General features: G+C 61.5%; 1 protein-coding gene across 4 annotated transcripts; it reads left to right on the top strand.

The window, feature by feature from the left end:
• Positions 1-47: 47 nt before the first annotated feature.
• On the top strand, positions 48-20,173 carry NDUFA4L2 (NDUFA4 mitochondrial complex associated like 2). 4 transcript variants are annotated; one of them, XM_030036787.2, is made up of 5 exons: positions 13,123-13,507; positions 17,607-17,695; positions 18,358-18,423; positions 19,551-19,611; positions 19,867-20,173. In XM_030036787.2, the coding sequence occupies exons 1-5, from the start codon at positions 13,130-13,132 to the stop codon at positions 19,921-19,923; spliced, it is 651 nt and encodes a 216-aa protein (XP_029892647.1). In that variant the 5' UTR covers positions 13,123-13,129; the 3' UTR covers positions 19,924-20,173. The 4 variants fall into 4 exon arrangements, with proteins under 4 accessions (XP_029892650.1, XP_029892647.1, XP_029892646.1 ...); XM_030036789.2 differs by lacking the exon at positions 18,358-18,423 and having other exon boundaries at positions 13,162-13,507; XM_030036790.1 differs by lacking the exons at positions 13,123-13,507; positions 18,358-18,423; positions 19,551-19,611 and adding an exon at positions 48-369.
• The last annotated feature ends 942 nt before the right edge of the window (positions 20,174-21,115 follow it).

Genomic DNA, 21,115 nt, shown 5'->3' with positions numbered 1-21,115 from the left:
GAGGCTGCGCGCGTGCTTTCCTGCTTCGTGTGACAGACACCCTGTGCAGCACACACCCACACCTCACGCGTGGGTGCGTGTACGACCCCCCCTCCCCCACACGGCACCCACGCCCCCGCGTAGGCCCCCGCAGCCGAAGGCCGACCGGGTCTCAGCCGGGGCACGGGCGGCATGAGGGGAAGGGGCCCGGACCGCCCCCCCCCCGGGGGGCCGGGTCTGCCCCTCCCTCAGCGCCGGCCGGACCGCGGTGCCGAGCGCTGGCGCGGAGCCCGGCGGGGCCCGAATAGGGGCCGCGGGCGACAGGTGACGGGGCCCGGGGAGAGGACGAGTCCTTGGAAGGCGGGGGGGCGAGCAGCGAGCCAGGAACAGGTGCCCGGGCGGGCGGCACGGCCGGGGAGCGCCCCCCCCCGGGACGGGGCACCTCGCCGGTCCCGCTGCCTCGGCCGGGGGCTCAGGCCGCGGCGGGGCCGGACCGGACGGGGCGGGGGATGAGGGCAGCCCGGTGGAGGCGGCCCGCCCGTGACGTCCCGGAGCCGTGACGCCGGCGGTAACCACGGCGACGGGGGCCGGTACCGCGCGCCGACCGTCGCCATGGCGACAGGCAGCCGTGGGACAGGGCGGCCCGGCCCGGCGGGGGCCGCCCGATAACAGCGGCTGCCGCAGCGAGGTCGCGATCGCCGTGGAACCCGGCGGAACCCGCCGGGCCGGGCGCAGCCCTCGGCGGGGCCGCCCGCGCTGCGGGGCTCTCGGCACCGGCCTCGGTGCGCTCGGGCGGCCGCGGCAGCCGCCGGGCTGCCCCGGCCCCTCCGGCTCTGCCCCGCGAGGCGGGCGGGGGCGCTGCTGACGCGCTGTGCGGCCTCTCCGTATGCAAAAATATGCAAATATCCCGGCGGCCGCTGCGAGCGCGGCGCGGGGGGGGGGTAAGCCGCGGCGCCCCCTGGCGGGCGGCTCGCGTTGCAGTCCGCGCCCCCCCCCGCCGGCTCCCGCCACCCCCGGTGCGGGTGCCCCCCCCCTCCCCGTGAGCGACGGGCCGGGGGTCGCTGCCTGTCCGCCACCCGGGACCGGGCGCTTGCCGTGAATATTCACGTCCAGGCCTTAGCTGACGAGCTGGGGAGGGGACAGGGGGCATTCAAGGGCAAAGCAGCCCTCCCGTCCCGTCCCCCCCCCCGAGCCCAGCCCCCCAGGAGGGCGTCGTGGTGTTGCCGGCCCCTCCCCGGGCGGGGGGTGCAAGCCGGTGCCGCAGCCCTGCCCCGGGCTACAGCACCCCACCACCAGGGCTGCCCCGGGGACACCACCGGCAGGGGCATGGGGAGGGGTCCCCGTGCTCTCACGGCCCCCCAGGCCCGGCCCAGCTGCCCCCTCCCCACCTCCGCTGCCCGCAGAATAATCAGGAGATATAAATGCATCGAGGGGTCCGCACAGGGGCTGCGCTGGCAGGGATGGGCTTCTGCTGGAGTGGTGGGGTGGGGGCATGGAGATATAACTCTGCTTCCCCCGCGGCTTTGGAGGGGCTCTGGCTCCCACCTTCTTTGGCCAAGTGGGCTGCATTGGGGCTGCTGGTGCCCGGGAGAAGGAGCAGCTCCTGGTGATGGAGCAGGGAAGCAGGCACCACCTGTCCCTGGAACCCCGTTCACCCGGGGGCTTGCTGCCAGCTAATTGGGGAGTTTATGGCCCTCGGCCCCAGTCATCCGCTCATCCTGACCCACCTGGCTTGGCCCAGGTTAACCTGCACCAGGCCCTGCTGGCACCGCGAAGGGCCAGGGGGTGCAGGGTTTCCTGGCCCTGAGGTGTCCCAGAGGCCGCTGCAGGATGGGGGGCAGGGGTACAGATGCCTGGTCTCCACACTGGGGGTCCTCCCCCATTCCCAGCATCTCAAACACCAGCCGAGAGATGCGCTGCTCCGGGACAGCAGAGAATAAAGGAAATCAGGGAGTGAGGGGCCTGGGGGGGGGGCAATACACAGCTCCCAGGACTGTTTCCTCTCTGCTCACTCAGGTCCCTACCTCCTGTCAGACAGCTTTTAAATGCAGAACCATTAAAATTTTCCACCTCATTTGCAGCTCCTCATATGGTTAATTTTACTGGGACTGTCTATTTATTTATTTGCAAAGCCCTGCGGGGGGGGGGGGGGGGGGGGGGGGGCAGGAAGCTGATTTGCTGCATCTGAGAAGAGTAGGGAGGGGAAGGGGGGAGTGCTCCAGCTAATTTAACAGCTGAAGAGAACAACTTAATTAGAGTCATCTGGAAAATGGGGTAAAACCCCTTTCATCAGCCTCCCATCCCCAGACCCCTTCCCTGCCAGCACTCCTGGACTGCACAGGATAGCACATGGTTTGGGATGGGGAGGGAGTGCTGGGGCCCAGCCCTACCAAGCAGATGGCCTTCATTACATGCAGGATCTAATTGGATTGATCAGCAGTTAATAGGAAATTAAGAGGTGAATCCCTTCCCCCCTCCCAGCTCCACCATGTGCATCCTGGCTGCCCAGGTGCTCCTCGCAGCCTCTCCGTCGGGGTGCAGCCCAGTCCCCTGTTGCCCTCCTCCTTGCCCAGGTGGGTGCAGCTACATGTTGAGTGAGATGTGGGGGGCAAGCAGAGGTAGGAAGAGTCATTTGCACCTGATGGGCAATGGGTTAAGAGTGCCACAGCCTTCCTGCGTGGGGGAGAATGGGTGGTGCTGGGTGGCTGTGTCTGCTTCTGTGCAGCCATGAGGGCTGCCTGCCGCACACTCACTTGGTCTGGGCACGGGTGCGTGTGCTCAGGGGAACATGTGCTCACAGGCTGCTGAGCAGAAGTTTAGGCTTTGGTCTTGCTCATGTTTTTCCTGTTCCTGGTGCCCATAGCCTGGTTGTGACCCAGCTGTTTGCAGAGAGGGGCTGTGACTGCTGGCATCTCACTGCTAAATCCTCTGTAGCTGGTTTATGCAAAGGGGTCTGCCACCCACCCCATGTAACATACAGGGAGTGTCAGAGTGGAGGAGCCACCCTGACCTGCCAGATTAATCACCTCAATTTCTCTCTGCCTCTTGTGAAAGGTCAGGAGTCTTTGCAAGGCCCAGAAATTAATTGAAATACCACTGGTCTTGTGCCGGATCCATACATCATCCCAGGAGAGCAGCACTGGCATGGAGGGGATGGAGGCACCTGCCTCCTGCACACCCCTTCTGGGGTGCACGTGAGGACAGTGAGTCCCAGGGAGTGTGATGGGAGGTGGAGGTGTCTGTGTGCTGTACCCCATGGCCTGCCCATCTCTCGTCCCCACAGGTGAGGCCCCTCACATCCCGCCTGGCCCCGGGGTGCTCCCATCTGCATGGCTCTGCCTGAATCGCCTCCTCTGGCTTGGCAGATGCAGAGCTCAGAGATTGTTCTCCATCTCGAGGCAGGGAAATAAATGCATTAAACTAAACTAAACCATCTCTGCTCCCCACCTGCCCCCCCAGCCATAAATCAGCATAAATGCAATTTACATATTCATGGTATTTATCCAATAACTGTCCTGTCCCAGATTAAATGTGCCCTGGGGATCATCGGGCTCCTTATCTGTGCCAGGGTGCTCCCCGGAAGGAGCAGCTCTGCTGGGAGATTCGAGCAGCAGGGGGGCTGTGCTCATCATCCTCCTCCATCTCTCCCGCTCCAGGCAGGTCCTGGGAGAGAAGCTTGGAGGGGGAAATCCAGGGCTCAGCAGTGGTCCTGTCCCACAGCCCTGCCCTCCTGTCCAGAGCTCCCTTCCACCCTGGATCAGTGCCCTGCCATCCCTGTCTCCCACCTGGCCCAATGCCTCTCTCCTCGGGGCTGCCTGCGCTCTCTCCTTGTGCCCCTTCCTTCCTTCCCCAGTCTCCCTTTGGCCCCAGACAGTGCTGCCAGGGGAGCCCCAGGGTCCCTACGCAGCTCCCTGCACCTTAAGTCTCACCATGTCCCCAGGCAGCAGCATGGGCAAGGAGAGGGGGCCTGTCCTGCACCTGGTGGGGGGACAATTATTTTCCTGCTTGGCTTGGAGGGAAGGGCCCAAGGGGAGCTGGCAACGTTTAGGTGGTAGGTGTCCCCAGCTCTGTGGTGCCCGCCCACCCCCAGCATGCCCCCACTGGCTGTGCCGTGCACAGGGGGGGCACACACCACATCTCCCACTTTGACAGGTCCTTGTCAGCAGTAATGACCAGCTCTGAGTCCAGCTGGGCCCCAGGGCTCAGTGCTGAGCTTGTTAGGGGGATATAATGAGGGCAGGAGGCAGGTACTGCCTCTGGCTGTTTTGTCACACTGTCTCTGGCCTCACAGCCTGCCTAGACCCTGAGCTGTGCTGCGTGGTCTCCCACGGCATGGCACAGCACAGTGCCCTCCACAGCCTCCAGCTCAGTCCCCTGCTTCTCTCTGCCCCTAGGCACAGCTGGGGGGGCTAGGAGTGCAGGCTCTTGCTCTGGCACCCATGCCGGCTGAGCGAGAGCCAATGGGACCAGCATCCTGCCTCTGGGGCTGTCCCCACATCCAGGCTGCACCCCTTGGATGCAGGGAACCACACTAAGGCTGTTAGCATTGCCTTTCCCCACCCAGGGATCAGCATAAGGGCTCCTGACCTTCCAGTGCTGTGAACACCCCACCCACTCAGCTAAGGCAGTAAAGACAAAAGTGTGGGGTGCAGCTGGGCAGTGCCCCCCTCCTGCCCCTGCTCCAGGCTGCCCCAGCCTCTCGTGCTGCAGAGGAGGAATAGGGTTGCTCAGGGATGCTTGGGGGTGCAGAGGTCTGGGGGCCCTTGGGCTATGGGGTGGGAGCAAGAGGCACCAGGAAAGCCAGATTTAAGGGCCTGCAGAGCCAGGGGCAAAGGGGGCTGGAGGTATGGCACAGGGGGACTGTGCTGGTGCCTGTCCCACTCACAGAGGCGGGAAGGGGGGGGGGCTCTCCCAGGGTCAAGCCACCGGCTGTGCAGCATGCATGTGGCCAGGTCCTGGGGGCTGCATGGTGCTCCGTGGGACGGGGCCAGTCTCATCAGTGGGCCGTGCAGTGCCGAGCATGGGGGCACGAAGGGCTGTGCACGGGGTGCCAGTGCTGCTGCGGGCTCAGCTGCGTATCACAGGCAGCAGTGGGAAAGCCCAGGTGCCCCAGCCCTTCTGGGGGTTTAAGCTTTGTGCTGGGGGGGTCCTGTTTGCAGTTTGCACTGTCTTTGCTCTGAGGCTGCCAGGAGTCCTTCTCAGCTCAACAACAAGCTGCGTAAACAGGAGCCTGCGGGCAGCGTTAATTAGTTAAGTATTTGGCAGAGGAGGCACAGGCAGAATCTGAAAGAGCTGGGGGGGCTGTGCTGCCACCTGCCCCACCGCAGAGCAGGGCAGACCCCGGGCATCTGGGGACGGTCGCATCCTGCTGGGTGCTGCTGGCCTGTCCCAGCCAGGCCAGTGCTGGGACCATCGCTTGCTCCCCAGCGCCAGGCAGCCCAGCCTCTAGGCCAGACCTCCATCTGCATTTAAAAGGCTGCTGGTGAAGAGGGGCCCCTGGGGACCCCCCCTGCTGCTGCCTGTCATTGCCTCCCTCCGAGCCATGCAAACCAGCGGCTCCTCTCTCCAGCCCTGGGCCCCCAACAGGCTCGAGTCCCTGGGTGGCAAGATCCCCCTCCTCTCCCTGGCACCCGTGTTTGCCCCATCAGCTTTGCTCGCTACCTCTGTGGTCCAGTAATATCCCCAATGGGCATTAATCGGGGGCAGCGATGCGCTCTTTGGGGAAGGCCTGGGAGAGGCAGATTTGGCTCCAGCATGGGGGGGCCGTCCTGGTGAGGGGTGGGGGAGGCATGCTAGCCAGCACAGGGATCCTGTGCAGGGCCTGAGTGTTGTCAGAGGGACCAGGCGTTTCGGAGCAATCCCTGCTCTACCTGCTGCCCCCTCCCTGGCTCCTGACCTCCAGACTGTGGGGTCCGCCCTCCCAAATCATTAACTGAGGATGAAACACCCCAAAGCCTGGCTGGGGAGTGACGACCGCGTGCAGCGTCTGTCCCCACAGCCCCTGTGATGTGAACTAAATCCATCCTAATTAGCACTGATTTGCATGGGGAAATGAAAATTAATCTAGCCTGGGTTTATTGGAATTAGTGATTCTAGTTGGGCACATCAGAAAGACATCCGGGAGGGCAGGACTTAGTATGGCAGAAAGCTGTCTGCCCCCCATCCTCTCCCTCCCAAGCCCTATTTTGGGGCCCCTTGCTCAGCATCGCCTGCCAGCGTGCCATGGCGCAGCGGTGCTGTACAGCCACAGGGCTGCTGGGGAGCATCCACTGGGGCTGGGCTGGGACACCCAGATTCTGCCCAAGTGCCCTTCCTGGCTGGCAGGGCGATGTTGGTGTGCCCCCACCCCCAATGTCCCTTGTTGTGCGGTATGGAAAACAGCACTTTTCTGACCCAGTTGCCCCATCCCACAAGTTGTTTCTGGGCACGGTAGGAAGAGAGCGAAGGGCAGGGAAGACACCAGCTCCACCACCTCCAGGGTGGGAGATGCTGCAAGGCTTCCAGGCTGTCAGGTTGCGGGGCGGGCGCAGGTGTGTCATGCACATGCATGCACTTGTATTTTCATGCCTCCATGCACATATCTCTGTGCCTGTATTTCCACAGGCGTCTCTGTGTATGTCCTATTCTGTGCATCCTCCCATGCATGTCGGCATGTGTGTGCCCCCATGCATGTGGCCCCCGTGCATACCATGCAGGAGCACATTCTCATTCTGGAGGCAAGGGCCCACCAGGGAATGGGCGCAGCAGGGAGAGCCCTGGCTGTGCCCCCTTTGGAGACCTCTGGCCCTGGCTGTCTCTCGATGCTGGTGCTGCCTGGCCTGGGGGTAGCACTGTGGCTCATTGTTATGGGGTCTGTGGCAATGCGGTGAGCAGAATTATCATCACACTCATGAAAAATTAACAAGGAGAAAACAGCTGGGCAGGAGCTTTGTCCGCCAGGGCTGGGGGGGTGGCACGGTGTGGGAGGTTGGTGTTGGTTTCAGGATGGGGTCTGGTGCCTGTCACTTCTTCACACATCACCCCCCCCCGGCATGACTCTTCCAGCCCCAAAACCTGGCCATCCCTCTGGGATTGTGTATCCCCCCTGCAGCAGGAGGACCCAGACCTTGGGCAGGTGTGTCCCCATGCCCCAACACTGCCTCTGGGGCACGTCTGGATATGGTGACCCCCCCCCATCCCAGCTGGCCCCAGGGATTTCAGCCTGGCTGACAGGAGTGAGACCTCCAGCTCCTGCAGCTGCATTTGCAAGTCAACCATGAGCTCAAGGGCTGCCGGTGGTGGCTGGGGCTACCTGTCCTGTCTACCTCGGGACAGGGACACCCCAGGGAGTGGTGCTAGGACAGAGCAAACCCTGCTGCAAAGGGATGGGACTGTACTCTCCCCCCTCCCCCTGTGTCTTCGCTGGCTAGTGTGGGGGGGGTGCTTTTCTGTAGAGCTGTTATTGCCCCCCCCTCCCCCAGGGCTGTAAACACTCAATTAAGCACGGGCGCATGGTCCTGCCTTCCCTGTCGCTGCTGGTAATTATGTAGGTTTTTCGGTGTCAGGCACTGCAGGGAAGCGCGATTACAGCTAATTGGAGCGGCTCTCCCCAGCCTAGGCCCTTCTGCAGCTGCTGGAGCTGCCGCGTGACCGTGGCTCCATGCTCCCCCAGATATGTGCCCGCAGGATGCCTGGGTCCTTCCCACCCGCCCGCCCCATCCTTTTGGTGCTGCAGGTCTGGGCAAAGAGCCTGCTGGGTGCCTTCCTGCTATGCTCCGCTCCAGGCTGGGTTTGGGCCCCCCACCCGTGACTTTGCAGGGACCCATTTGGGCTCCCCAGGCCCCACAGCCACCTTGGAGGCTGCAGCATGACGGGGTGGACCTGCCAGAACCCCTGGCTGGGGCACTCGGGGCTCTACACCATAGGCAGGAATCAGCCTGGCCCCATGAGCGTACCCGGCGGGCAAGAGTGCACGGAAGTGGGGAGCCTTTGGGAAGCCAGCAAAGGGCCAGGGTCTGCAAGTGAGAAGGCAGCTGCCCTGCAGTGTGGGCCCCACCAGAGCTGGGGTCTGGTGAGGGGACCTGAGAATTGAGGGGGTGGGGGGGGAGCAGAGAGGACCTGCTGCTGCCTGTCCCAGGGGAGATGCATCAGGAGTGCAGCATCTGCCATTGATTTCTTATTACGGAGTTCAGCAAGAAAAATGAAGCGCTGGGGCTGCGGAGCAGCAGCCGTGATTTGTCGCCTTCTTGCCGTGTCCTGGCGGGGATGGGAATTGATTTTGGAGTCTCTGGCATCAGTCAGCAGGTTTGGGTGTGGGAGATGGAGAGCTGGAGAGGGGACGGCCGCTGGGGGCTCAGCGCGGGCCCCCAGAACATGGGAGAGGGGACCCAGACCTGCTTGTGGTGCAGAGAGAGGGTGCTCCCCGGGCCACAAGGCCCCACTCTGTGTCTGGAGCCACGGGGCTCTGGCAGAGCGCCCGGGCTCTTGAGTGCCTCCCTGGGAGGCCAGGGTCAAGGTCCTTTTGGACCTGGGGGTCCTCGGCCCTGGCACTGGGCTGGCTCCCCGGACCTCGCCGAGTGGGACCACAGCGGCTCTGCAGGCGGTCCCGTGAGAGCTGTGGCTGCAGGAGGGTCCGCATCCCCAGGGCCCACCGGGTGGCAGCGGCGGCAGGCAGGGGCACGGCTGGAGCCAAGGGCTGCCCCTCCGCCCGCGTCCCAGCGCTTCTGGAGCCCACACTGCCGGGCTGTTCCGCGGGCCAGCGCCCGGTGCCGGTGCCGGTGCCGGTGCCGATGCCAGTGTCGGTGCCGGTGCCGGTGCCGGTGCCGGTGCCGGTCCCCGCCGGCCCGACCCGCGCCGCAGCCACGAGAGGGCGCCCCAGGACTCCCGGAGGCCCCGGGGCGGCCCCACGCGGGACGGCGGCCTCGCGGGCAGGTGCGCGCTGCGCGTCCACGAGCACGCGTGTCTCAGGCGTGTGTCCATGTCTCAGCCGTGTGCACATGTGTATCAGACTTGCGCTTGCATGTCAAAGACGTGCGTGTCTATCAGACGTGTACACCTCTCAGCCGTGTGCATGCAAGTCTCAGCCGTGTGTGTGTGTGTGTGCATGTCTCAGCCATGCGCGCATGTGTCTCAGCCGTGAGTCCTCGGCGCAGCTCTGTCCCCACCAGTATCTTTGTCACAATGAAGGAAGAGGCTATTATGTTTATTAAATTGTATCAAGGCAGCATTACAGCAATTGGCAGCTGGTGACCCCAGTTATTTATAAAACAGGCTTTGGAAATCACAGCTCTAGGCTTGGGCTTTTCTTCAGAGAATTATGGAAAAAAAAAATCAATATTGTGGGATGGGGCCAAGTCAGTGGTTAATTGTGGGGTCAGTTCCAGGATATGCCTCCTGGTGCGATGGCAGCCATGGAAAAGCTGACCTCCCACCCCCACCTTCACAAAATCCCCAGCCAGGGCTACTGTCCTGCAGCCCCTGCTCTCTGTGGTTGTGGGGCTGTGGTGGGGGACATCCCACCCTTCTCGACACCCAGCATGCTGCCTGGGCTGGCAGCTCTAGGACCAAAAAAGGCCAAGGGAGAGTGGCTCCTTCCTCGCGCTGGGGTGCTGGCTCCCTGAGCCGGTGGGGACAAGGAAGGGCGTCAGCTCATCCACCTTTTGCAGCATTACGGGGGGGGGGGGTGTCAGAGTCTCGGGGTATTAGGCTGGTGCCCCCTCCCATCCTGCATCAGTTGTGGGTCAGAGATCAGCTCTCCTGGTGTTCATCACACAGCACCCTGTGATTAATGAGGGGAATTAGGATGATAATAGCCCTTTAAATGAAGGTGCCAGTTACAAATGACATGTGCCCGTGCTATGTGATGGATGGTGCCAGGGCCAGCCCCTGGGTGCTGGTAGGCGGGCGTGCTCAGAGGCACATTACGGCCAGGGCAGGAGCAAGGGGGGGTTGTGATGTCATAGAGATCAGTGACATCATGGAATGGGCATGACATCACACGCCAGCTTAAAGTGAGGCGATGTGGGCCAATCCCAGCACTGTGTGCACATGGCGGTCTGGCAGGCAGGAAGGGCTGTGGTTGCTCCACCATTATCTGGCTGTGCAAGTCATCATGATATGTCACGATAGTGCTGGCATGTGACGCCCAGCCTCACCAGCCCCTGTGGGGCCACTAGTGTCCCCCGGTGTGGCTGTGCTGCGGCCCAGGCGAGGGGTGCTGGGCAGCAGCCCTGCAGGGCCAGGAACACCCTTCTGTCCCTGGGAGGGGCCGGGTCCCCCCAGGATCCAGCCCCTTCTCCTCATGCTGGGGCTTGTCCTGCAGCGTGGCTCTGTGGGGCTATGAAATATATCCTGTTAATTCACCATTTAATTATTGGCTGTTTGTTTATTGTTTGTTTGCTTTAGTTGGTATGAATTTTTTATGATGGTTTCCATTGCACCCCGCCAAAAGCCAGTGAGATTTATAGCTTCGGCATGAGCAGAGCCTTAACAAGGGAAAGGTCCCCGTTAGCAGCGAGGGATGACCCCATGTCACCGTCAGAGGAGGGTTTGGGGTGGCTCCTCCCAGGGCTGGGGGGGGCACAACCAGTGGGTGCCAGCTGGGGGGCCAGGGAAGCTGTGAACTGTGGGGCAGTGGTCCATGCAATGGGGGGGGTTGTGTGGAGCCAGGTTGGGTGGCTGGGGGGGCTGTGTGGGGATGGGGGGGAGTGTGAGTGCCAAGGCTGGGAGCCAGAGGAAATGGCATGCTCAGGTGCAGGCACGTTCAGCCCCAAGCCGCAGCATCTCCCATTAATGAAGCACTTCATCACCACGGCATTGCAGGGGGGGCACCCAATTCGGAATGATAAATTCCCCGCGACGGCCCTGCGCTCGCTCGCAGCAGCCGTGATTCTCCTTCATCTTGAATAATATTTTTGGAGTGGTTGTAAAATAACCCGCCACAGCAGCTGCGAGTGGAGACACCAAGGCCCAGCGGCTCTCTCCAGCCCCCCCTCCCATTTGTCTTTTCAGCTCCCCACACTGCGGGGGCAGGTCCCCACAGCCCTTGTATGGGGCCAGGGACTGCACCAGCATACATGTGAGTGTGCACCTAGCCATGCATGTTTGTGTGTATGCACATGTGCAAACATATGTCTGCTTATAAACGCGTCTGTATGTCCGTGTCGGGACATGTGTGCACGCGCGTATCCATGCACGTGTGTGTGTGCGCGCAGGTACATGTAGCTGTGCAGACAGGGGTGTGTCTCTGTGCATGTGTGTGTGTGTGAGTACAGAGCTGCTTAGCTGCGTGTACGTGTAGCTCTCCATTTGCAGGTGTGTGTCCATGCACGTGCATGCTTCCTGAGGTCAGCTGCTGTAATTCTTTTCTCTCTAGGAAGTATTTGTGGGCTGTCTTGTTCTTCCCCAAAAGCGCTGACCCATCAGAACTGCATGGTGCCAGGCAGGGGCAGCCACAAAAGAGAAGAAGCTCCAGCAGTGTCTTTTTGCTGGTATTTATTGTGTCTCCCTCAGGGGGCAGGGAGGGTGAGGAGCACGCAGGAGCCCCCCCAGCACTCTGTAGGGCTGAGGCCCTCACCATGGTTGCTCCTGTGGGGCTGCGGGCAGCCTACCCAGGAGGCCTCCTGAGCAGCGGGGCACACGCTGTAATCACCACGGAAGAGGGAAGCATGGCACAGAATTAAACTGTCTCTTAATTACAATCATTAATGAGCATGGAGGCAGCTGGGCTTTGTGGGCAGGGAATCCTGCTGCATCTCTAGGGGAAGACCTGGGCTTGTCTGCAGGGAGGTAGGAGCTTGCATTGGGGTGCAGGTTGCTCCAAAGCAGACCTGGCTGTGATGGGACCGGAATCCTCCAGACGTCCTGGGCTCCTGATGCTGCTGGATGCCCTCTTAGGATTCCTGCTCAGTGCTTTGGTGCTCGGTGCTTTGGTGCTGTGCTCCAAAGGGGTTGTGGCACCACGCGAGTCTTCCCTCACACCTCTGCCGTGACCCTACACACACACACCCTCCCCATGCACCACACTAGTGTCCCTGTGCCGCAGCAGCCCTTGGCAGAGGAACGCAGCAAAGGACACGCGCGTGCCTGTGCTGAGGGCAGGATGCACTCTGTCTTGGGGAGTGGCACTTAATCAATCCCATTTCAAAACTCTAATTATATCAACAAAGGCCTCAACACGGCGCTGCTGGCTGCAATTCAGGCCTTGTTTATTTATTTCCACACACTCCAGAGAAGTTTCTCCCCTTTGTCCTTTTATACTTTGCTGAAAGAAATAAGGTTAGGATAGAGTGGCACTGACGGGGCTGCGCTGTGCTGGGCGGAGGGTGCTAAGGTGGGGAGGGAGGCTGGACTGCCAGGCTGGGGGGCGGGCAGCAGCGGGGTCCTGGGCATGTGTGGGAGAGCAGAGACTCCCTGGGGTGCTCCAAGCCAAAACTGCAAAGTGGGGGGCTTACAGGTCAGCGGTAAAAAGAATTGCCAGAACTCTTGTGTGCATGTGTGTGTGCATGTATGTGTGGGAGTATTCATGTGCAAGTACCTGCTGCTGTGTCAGCATGTATGTTGTTTACCTATGGATGCTTGTGTGCATGCATGTATGCGTGAGCAAAGTCTGGTCTGCTGGGGGACACTGGCTTTTGACCACGAGCCCTCAGTGGAAGGGGCGTGTGACAGGGACTGGCCTGTGCCCATCAGGTGTGTGCCACTGCCACCATCATATGCTACCTTGCTATGCTCTGCCCCCAGCTGCCCCCCAGACACGGGCTGTGCTGGCTCTTGGCACTGCCAGAACATGACCAGCACCCCCTTGATAAGGGTCAGGGAGGCCCAGTCCCTGCTCAGTTCCAGCCTGCTGCTTTCGGCTGCCCACTCCGTCCATCTCCCCAGTCTTTTGTTAAGAGCCAGTGGATACAAATAACTGGTTTCCATATGCACAGCAGCATCTGTTACTGCCAGGGAGATTTGCATTGCTAAATGTAAATTGGGTGTTATGTCATTTATCATAAATGGGAGGGTGGAGGGGGGGCGCTGAGGGGAGGCAGCAAACATCGGTAAAGTTGTCATAACAAATCACAGCACTCATCGTTCGCCCTGGCAGGAAGGTGTGGAGTAACCTGTGAAGCATTTGCACGTGGAGGGAAGGGGCTGGCCCGTGTACAGAGAGGGAAACTGAGGCATGAATGCGGTCTGGGGTGCAGCAGCATGTGGGGACCTCAGGCGTCCAAACCCAAAGCTCATCATTAACCCAGTCATCGGGGCTCACTGCGGGAGAGGCTGGAAGGGGCAGATTGCAGCCGGGGCTGAGGACCTGATGCTCAGCCTCCCTCTCCCCTTCCAGCTTGCAGTGTCCGGGGGCCGGGATCCCCAGCCCGTCCCGCCCCGTCCCTCCCAGCCCTGCCGCAGACGCCTCCCTCGCATCTCCTGCCCACCCTCCATCCTCGGACGGACGGCACTCGGGAACCTGCCATTGCAGCTGGACCTTGCCCACACCCTCGCCATGAAGGGCCCCCTGCTTGGAGGCATGTTCTCCCGGCATGTCAAGCGGCACCCCGGAGTGAGTCACCCCCACACCCTCTCCCTCCAGGGACTTCCCTTTCCTCCCCATCCCTCTGCATCCCTCTGCCCCTCTCCTCCTCCCAGGGACCCCCGGCAGTCCCCATCCCTGTGGGCTTGTCCTTGCCCTTCTCTTGCCACATGCCTCGGGGACACTGTGCTTCCCCACATCCTTCTCCCTCCTTCCCACCCCTCCATTCTTCCTGCCCTCCTCTGCCCTTTGCACCCTTTGCCAGCCTCCTCTTCCATTCCCCAAACCCCTTCTCAGCCTCCCAGTCCATCTCCTCTGCCCTCCCCTTGCCTTCCCAGGCTGTACTTGCTTGCCAGCTTCCCCTTCACAATGTCCTCCCAGCTCTCACAGCACCCTCCAGGTAAGCGGGGCCGTCCTGGCGGTCCCCAGCCCTCCTTTACCAAGGAGAGGTGAGACCACCCTGCACTGCCTGACCCGCTCTCTCCGTCCAGCACCACTGAGGGGCCAGGGCTCCTTCACTGGGCTGGGCTTTGGGCACATCAACTCTCGCACACACACCCAGGCTTACTTACCCTGACAGGCATGTCTGCTGGCAGCTGCTTGGGTGAAGGGTGCTGCTCCATGTCCTCCCCCTGCTACACCCTGCTCCAGGGGCATCTTTGGGGAGGGGTGGGAATGGAAATCAAGCCCCCTCCCCACTTGCCCTGGCAGCCCCAGGTTTGAAGGGCTAATTTGCATCCTTTCAGCTCAGATCTGTCCCTGCCCCCTGCCATCAAAATTTCAAGCTGAGGGTTTTGTGCACAAAGACGCTTAAACCCTCATAAACTATAGACCCTCTGAGATGGTGGCAGCTGGGCGAGTGTCCCTGCCAGGACAGGCCTCTTTTGCTGCCGGGCTGGATCCCCTCCTGCAACAGGGACCTGGCCCTTGTCAGAGGGTCCCCAGCCACCCCTCCGCCTGTTCCCACTGCCCAGTGCACTCCCAGGGGACCTGACAGGGTCTGGTGGCCTGGGGAGGGCTAACGAGCTGCAAGTGCTGGGCTGAAAGTCACGTAAGCTGTTGGCACTTGGGTCTGGTGGAGGCTAGAGCAGCCAGGCTGGAAAAGATGATGAGCCATGGCTGAGCATCCGGACGCTTGGCTCACCAGCAGACTCGGACAGGGGAGGGGAGTCCAGGGTTGGAGCAGGAGGCACCTGGGGCTGGGCTCTTCCAGGGAAAGGCGGGTGCCTGTGTCCTGCCAGCACTGAGGGCACAGGCAGCCAGGACGCTCGGGTGCTTTTCACATCCTCAGTGAGAGTGGATGGATCGACAGCACGGGCCAGGGCTCCTGCGCTCTCTTTGTGGCACTGCTGTGTGCAGAACGTGGATGGGATTTAGGACTTTTCTGCTCATGCCTGCCGTGGTTTCCCCAGCTGTCAAACAGAGGACTGTGTGTTACTTGGGGGGCACAGAGAGACTCCCAAGCAGTATGTGTAAAGGGGGGGCAGTCCTGGGTGCCTGTATGTGAAGTGCCTGGCATGCGCCTAGCACCATTAAGCAGGATTATTGCCAGCAGAGGTTGCTGGGGCAATTTTTGACATGTCGTCCATTACACGTGATCAGCTGCAGCTCATGCCAGCCAGGTACATCAGCACTTTCACCTGGCAATAGACTCCCCCACCGCAGCATGCCCGGCTGCCTGCCCACCTGGCAGTGATTAATGTCCCAGGCACACTGGTGGAGTGCCGTGGCGGTGAAGCACAGGAGCTTTGGCAGGACAAGAACCCACCCAGCATGGTGGTCCAGGGGCTGCACGGCTCAGTGGGTGCCTTTCAGGCAGCGGGCAGAGCCCAGCACTGCGTCCCACCGTCTACTCACCTCAGCACATGGTCCTGCCACGGGAGGGAATGCTCATCTGCAGCCTGGTATGAGGTGCTCATCCCACCCTGTCGAGGTATGGGGCCCCTGCCTCACCCAGCACCTTCACACATTTGGTTTTTTTCTTCCTGCTATTTTTGTAGCCGGAGCTGTAGGAACGGGGCCAGATCCCCACTCTGGCAGAGCTGGCACAAGCTAGCTGCCTGGTCACTTGGAAGTGCTGAGTGGTGGCTGGGGCTGCAGCCGGCCTGCGGTGGGGACTGGCCGTGCCTGGCCGGGGGGCTCAGCCCCGCTGCTGGCAGAGACAGGAGTCCCAGGGAGCTGTGTGGTGCCTGCCTCACTCCCAAGAGGTCCCCACAGTTGGGCAAATGCTGCTCGCGCACAAACAGCGTTTTAACTCTCCATACACTTAAGGTCAAGCTCTCAATACGTCTTGTTTATTTTTGTGCGTGTCTTGGGGGGGAATCAGGCCCCACTGCCTGCACCTGCCGCTCCAGAGCCCCCTGCCTGCTGCATGAGCGGTTCCCCCAGCTCCCCCTACCCTTAATTCTTCCCAGGCATTAATTACCCAGAAGGTGTCAGCAGCAGATGGTGAGACGAACCCATCGCCCCGAATCTCCTCCAACAGACACTGCAATTCCCGGCGCTGTGGAGTTCGTCTTGATTAGCCGGCGCGGTTGGGTAGCGGCTACTGCCAGATCCTCTTGGCACCCAGCCGCACACGGCGCAAAAGATCATTATCTGCTGATGCCTCTAACCTCCCGAATTGGCGCTGGCATCTGCCCGGTGCTCGATCAGCTGGTGTGAGCACGGAGCACTGCTTCGCTTGGGCATGGGCGCTACTGAGCAGGAGCTGGGCCATGCTGGGGGCATTGGGGGAGGATGCAGGGTGTCCAGCTGGGGACTGAAGGCTGGGCAGGGAGTGCTTGGGGAGGGGGACACACCTGAGTGCCCGGGTGTCTTCCCCACAAGACCCCTTCCCTGTGCAGGTCATCGAGGTGCTTGGCAGAGAACAGAGGGGTTTGGACAGACCCTTTTCTTTGTGTTTTAGAGTCGTCGTCCCCCAGTCTTATCCAAGTGGGGAAACTGAGACACCGAGCGGTGGGTGGTCAGGTGGGGGTTTGGAGACACTTTCTAAGAGCTCAAGCTGCCAAGCAGAACTGGAAATATAACCCAGGCACTCAGGTGCTGGCAATGCAAACTGCGCAGCGCGCATGGCTCTCGCGGCACCGCTGGCCCCCGCTCCCCGCTCTGCACTAATGGGCACTGCGAGGCGCCGGCCGTGTTTGCTTTCCCAGGGGCACGGGTTGGCGGGAGGTTCATTATGCTCAGACCATCTTCCCTGGCACGGGGGGGCCGCTGCAATTTGGGGGAGGTCAAAGCAGCCTCATCTCGGCTCCGATTGAGGCCATGTCTCCCCGGGCACTGGGGGATTGGCAGCGCGAGTGGAGGGGGGAGCGGAGATGAGAAGATGGATCTGGTCGCCCTGCAAAGGCACGATGAAAGTCCCTGTGTGCATGGAGCGGGGTGAAGGGACCTCCTGCTCACGGGGATGCCTGCTGCAGGGCTGGGGCAGCTCCCGGGGGGGGCAGGGGTTGCTGAGTGCCCCTCCGTGCTGCACTGTCACCATGTGCCCGAGACCTGCTCTGGACCCAGCTGCTTGGCCACCAGCCTGATGCCTGGCCCCAGCACGTCCCAGTCCATCACCGCTGTAGGTGCAGGGGAAGGTGGACTGAGCCCTCCTCATCTTGTGCTTTGTCAGGAGATGGTGTGGAAGGTGTGCAGGGCCCGAGGGGGGGGCAGCTGCAAGGGGAGGACGGAGATTCTGCCCGAGGGGAGCAGCATGGCTCGGGGCCAAACCCTGCCCGGGCTGCAGCCCTGCTCTGGGCAGGGATGGAGGCCCACGGGGAGGAATCGTTAGCCGAGGCTCAGCCTCTTACCTAGGGCACCATGCTCGCTTGGAACGGCCCCCAGGCCCTCAGCCATGGCAGCCAGCGCCAGCGCCGGGCAGCAGCAGGCGGAAAGGAAGCGATTTCTCATTCCAAATCCAATTCCTCTCCAACACGAGCCGATTTTTCTCTCCCTCTTTTAATTCAGTCACTCAAGCTGACAGCTACACTGTGTACCGCAGCCCAGCTACAGGATTGCCTTGCCATATTTCCCCTGTAAATCTCCCAGTGTGTCAGCTCTCCCTTTCACTCTCCAGTCGGCCTGATAAATATTCATTTTATTGGGGTATTTTTCATTTTTCTCTCTTTCTCTCTCCCTGCAGCTCATTCCCCTCATTGGCTTCATCAGCGTCGGCCTGGGCAGTGCTGTCCTGTACTTGCTGAGGCTGGCCCTGTACAGCCCCGACATCAGGTACGGGTCAGGGTGCCCCCGGGCACCCCTCAGGCACTTGCCTCCCACCCCTGGAGATGAGGGGCTGATACCCAGGTGTGGCGGGGGGGTGCTGGGGTGCACAAGGCGCCTGGAAGCACTCTGACACCCTCATGGCAGGGGTAGGGGGGGCAAACCTGGGAGCAGAGGTACCCGGAGGAGGTGAGGGAAGCTGGGGCACCATCTGCCCTCTCCTTGTTTGGGGGTGCGGGGGGGAAAGGGCCCCTTCAACCTGCTGCTCTGGGCACTGCACCAGCTGCTGTGAAACGGGGGGCAGGCAGGAGAGAGATGCAGAGGGGTTACGGGGACGGCAGAGGGAGCGGGATGGATGGGTGGATGACGAGGCAGATAAAAGCAGTATGTGACTGATGGAGAGGGGGAAAGACAGTGTGGGGAGGGAGGGATTGACAGAGGAATGGGAAACCAGTGGGATGGATGGTTGGAGAAGGAATGGGGAGAGAGAGGGAGGGATGGACAGACATAAAAACAGTGTGCAAGGATGAATGGAGAGGGAGAGAAGGGAGAGGGAGACAAGGTGTGAGGATGGATTGATGAGGAATAGAGGGTGGATGGATTGGCACAGGACAGACAGGCATGCTGTGGTGCACGAGGCTGGGTCTGGGTGGTTTTTTTTTCCCTTGTAGCTCAGTGGCCCACGGTCCCTGCAGCCTGACGCTGTCTAATGCCTATCTAATATTTGTTTGCTCCCGGTAAAACGCTCATTGATTTAATTTGACGCCAGCTGCCCAGGGTACTTAGCTCAGCAATTAGCAGATCCAGGCACCTTGTCTTTGATGGTGGAAGTGTGTGTGTGTGTGGGGGGGGGGGGGGTGGTGGTGGTGGTGATGTGTGCACGCGCGCATGTGTATAAAACAACAGCAGCCCCCCCCACAGCAGCACCCCCACAGCACATTAATGCTATTAAACAGCTCCAGGGGTCTGCATCTGCAGCATAGCCCCCCCAACCCCTAATGTGCACGCACACACACACACACGTGCATGCGCATCTTCCCAGATGGAAAATTCTGCTCTTGGCCAACACCAGCAGATTGCAGGGGGACAGGAGAGGGGGAGACGTGAGCTACTCTCTCCAGGGACCCATCCCACGGCTTCGCTGGCCTTCCACAACCCCTCCTGGGACAGGATGAGACGTCCTCTTTGGAAAGGCTTCATCTGACTAACACCAGCCACCCCATGCAGTTGTCCTGCACTCTCACAAGCACTGCATGCTCACGAGTGCTGCACATGGCTGCTGTGTCCCTGCTTGCTCACGGCAGGCACGGACAACAGGGCAGGCAGCAGCTTCCCTGCTCGCCGAACAGGGCATGAAGGCTGGGGGCTTGTGGGGAGGCTTTTGGGAATAGGGGTGGAGGCAGAGCAGCCGAGGCCAGAAAGCAGCCTCCCATCCCAGGTAGGGGTGCAGCAGGGCAGTGCTGCCGGGGGTGTGGGGGGGGGCAGGCAGGCAGACATGCACCCCTGCACGTACGGCCAGGGCAGTAGCTTGTGGGCCAGCCCTGCACTGGGGCGGCAGCCAGGCTGCGGTTTGGGTGAGTCAGGCCATGGCCGTGGCACAAGCCTGGGCAGGGATGCTCTGGGAGCAGCCCCACAGGGAGCCTGCCTGGCCCCGACTCCAGGGGGCTTGGAGGGACCTGGCCAGAGCCCCCCAACCTGCCAACCCCAGCAGAACTGGGGACTGTGGCTACATTGGCATCTAGGATTATTTCTGCAGAGAGCCAGGGCTGTGGGCACTAGTGGGGGTAAAATGGGGGGGGGGGGGGGGGTTGTCTGTCTCCCCCACCCTCCTTACAGGTGCTGATGGCCCCATCACCCCTTGCAGCTGGGATCGAAAAAATAATCCTGAACCCTGGAATAAGCTGAGCCCCACGGACCAGTATAAAGTGAGCACTGGGTGAACTGGGGGCCTGCCACTCTGGGGTGGGGGAATGGCCACATTTAGGGCAAGACATCACGTTTTCCTCGGGGAAGGGGGAAAGGTGGCACCAGCCCTGGGGCAGAGGCGCGTGAGCCCTCCAGCTCCTTGTGCTCAGATTTGGCGAGGGGAGCGCTGTCCCCCCCACACCCCGCAGCCAAGGCCAGGCTGCAGTGATGGCCACGGACGACACAGCTCCCTTTCACGTCCCTCCCTTCTCCAGTTTCTGGCAGTTTCCACCGACTACAAGAGCCTCAAGAAAGACCGTCCCAGTTTCTGAGCTGACTCCAGGATGCGCCAGGGCAGGGGAAAGCATGCCCACCCCCCCAGCAGCACCGCCACAGCCCCCACCAGCCCTCCTGGCTCCTGCCTGCCCCATGGCTCTGCGACAGTCACCATGCACACAGGTCTGACTGCTTCCCCAGCAACCCCAAACCACAGGGCTGCACCCCTCCCCCCCGCAATAAACCACGTCACTCCAGGAGCAATGTGAGTGCTGTTGCCAGCACCCCTGCACCCTCCCATCCTGCCTGGCATGCTGCTCTCGCCATCATGTCTCGCCCGCATTAAACTCACAGGACAGTAATAAATTATTGGGGCCAGGGGGGCAGCAAAATGGATTACGTATGCTGTTTCCCAGGCCCATAAACATAGGAGACATCCAACACCCCCCCCCCCCCCCCCCCCCCGGTGAAGGCTGGGGTGGGGGCTTGCATCCCACTGGAAGCGGTGGTTCATGGCCCCTGGGTGCCGCGTTTCCACTCTCCCACGCTCCAGGGCCCTGGGGGCTGCCCAGGGACCACCCCGGTCCCAACCCAGCCCCTCTGGAGAGGAAAAGAGGCGGGTGGGGTGGAGGGGCTCACACACACACATATCCATGTGGATGCATGTGCATGTCCTGCATGCACATGCTGCCCCTGCTCTCCCCACGTTACATGCCATGGGGAAGGGGCCTGGCCTTTGCCAGAGGCAGGGGAGTCCTGCCTGTCAGTTTGGTTTGGCTAAGGCCATGTGAGGGAACTCGTGGCCAGTAAATACAGAGCAGATGACCCAGGACAGCGGGATGTGCTGGGGAACAGGCAGCTGCCTGGTCTGCCAGGGGCTGGGCTATACCTCTATCCAGGCCATGCTATGGTGAGCAAGGGGGTCTCACTGGCAGCTCTGCACCCCACAGCAGGAAGGCAGCAGGGAGGGCAGCCTGGGCCATGGCCCCCCACTGTACCTGTCTCATTCCGGGGCTCAGTGTAACCCTCTGCCTCTCCCCTGCCCTCAGAGCCCACTGAATGAAGCACTGGGGTGGAGGAGAAGGGATGGGGACACTGAGGTATGACCATGGGCAAGGAGACCCAGAGGTCTATTCCCCACGTCCACTCAGAGTGCACTGGCACAGTGCTGAGGGCCCCCAGGGACACTGTCCCCCATGACACCTCGTCACCAACCTCTCCCTCCCCAGCTCAGCATCCACACTCCTC

Source organism: Aquila chrysaetos, chromosome 15 (genome assembly GCF_900496995.4).
Source record: "Aquila chrysaetos chrysaetos chromosome 15, bAquChr1.4, whole genome shotgun sequence".
NCBI classification, from domain to species: Eukaryota; Metazoa; Chordata; class Aves; order Accipitriformes; family Accipitridae; genus Aquila; species Aquila chrysaetos.
This window is presented reverse-complemented; position numbering and strand designations above follow the sequence as displayed.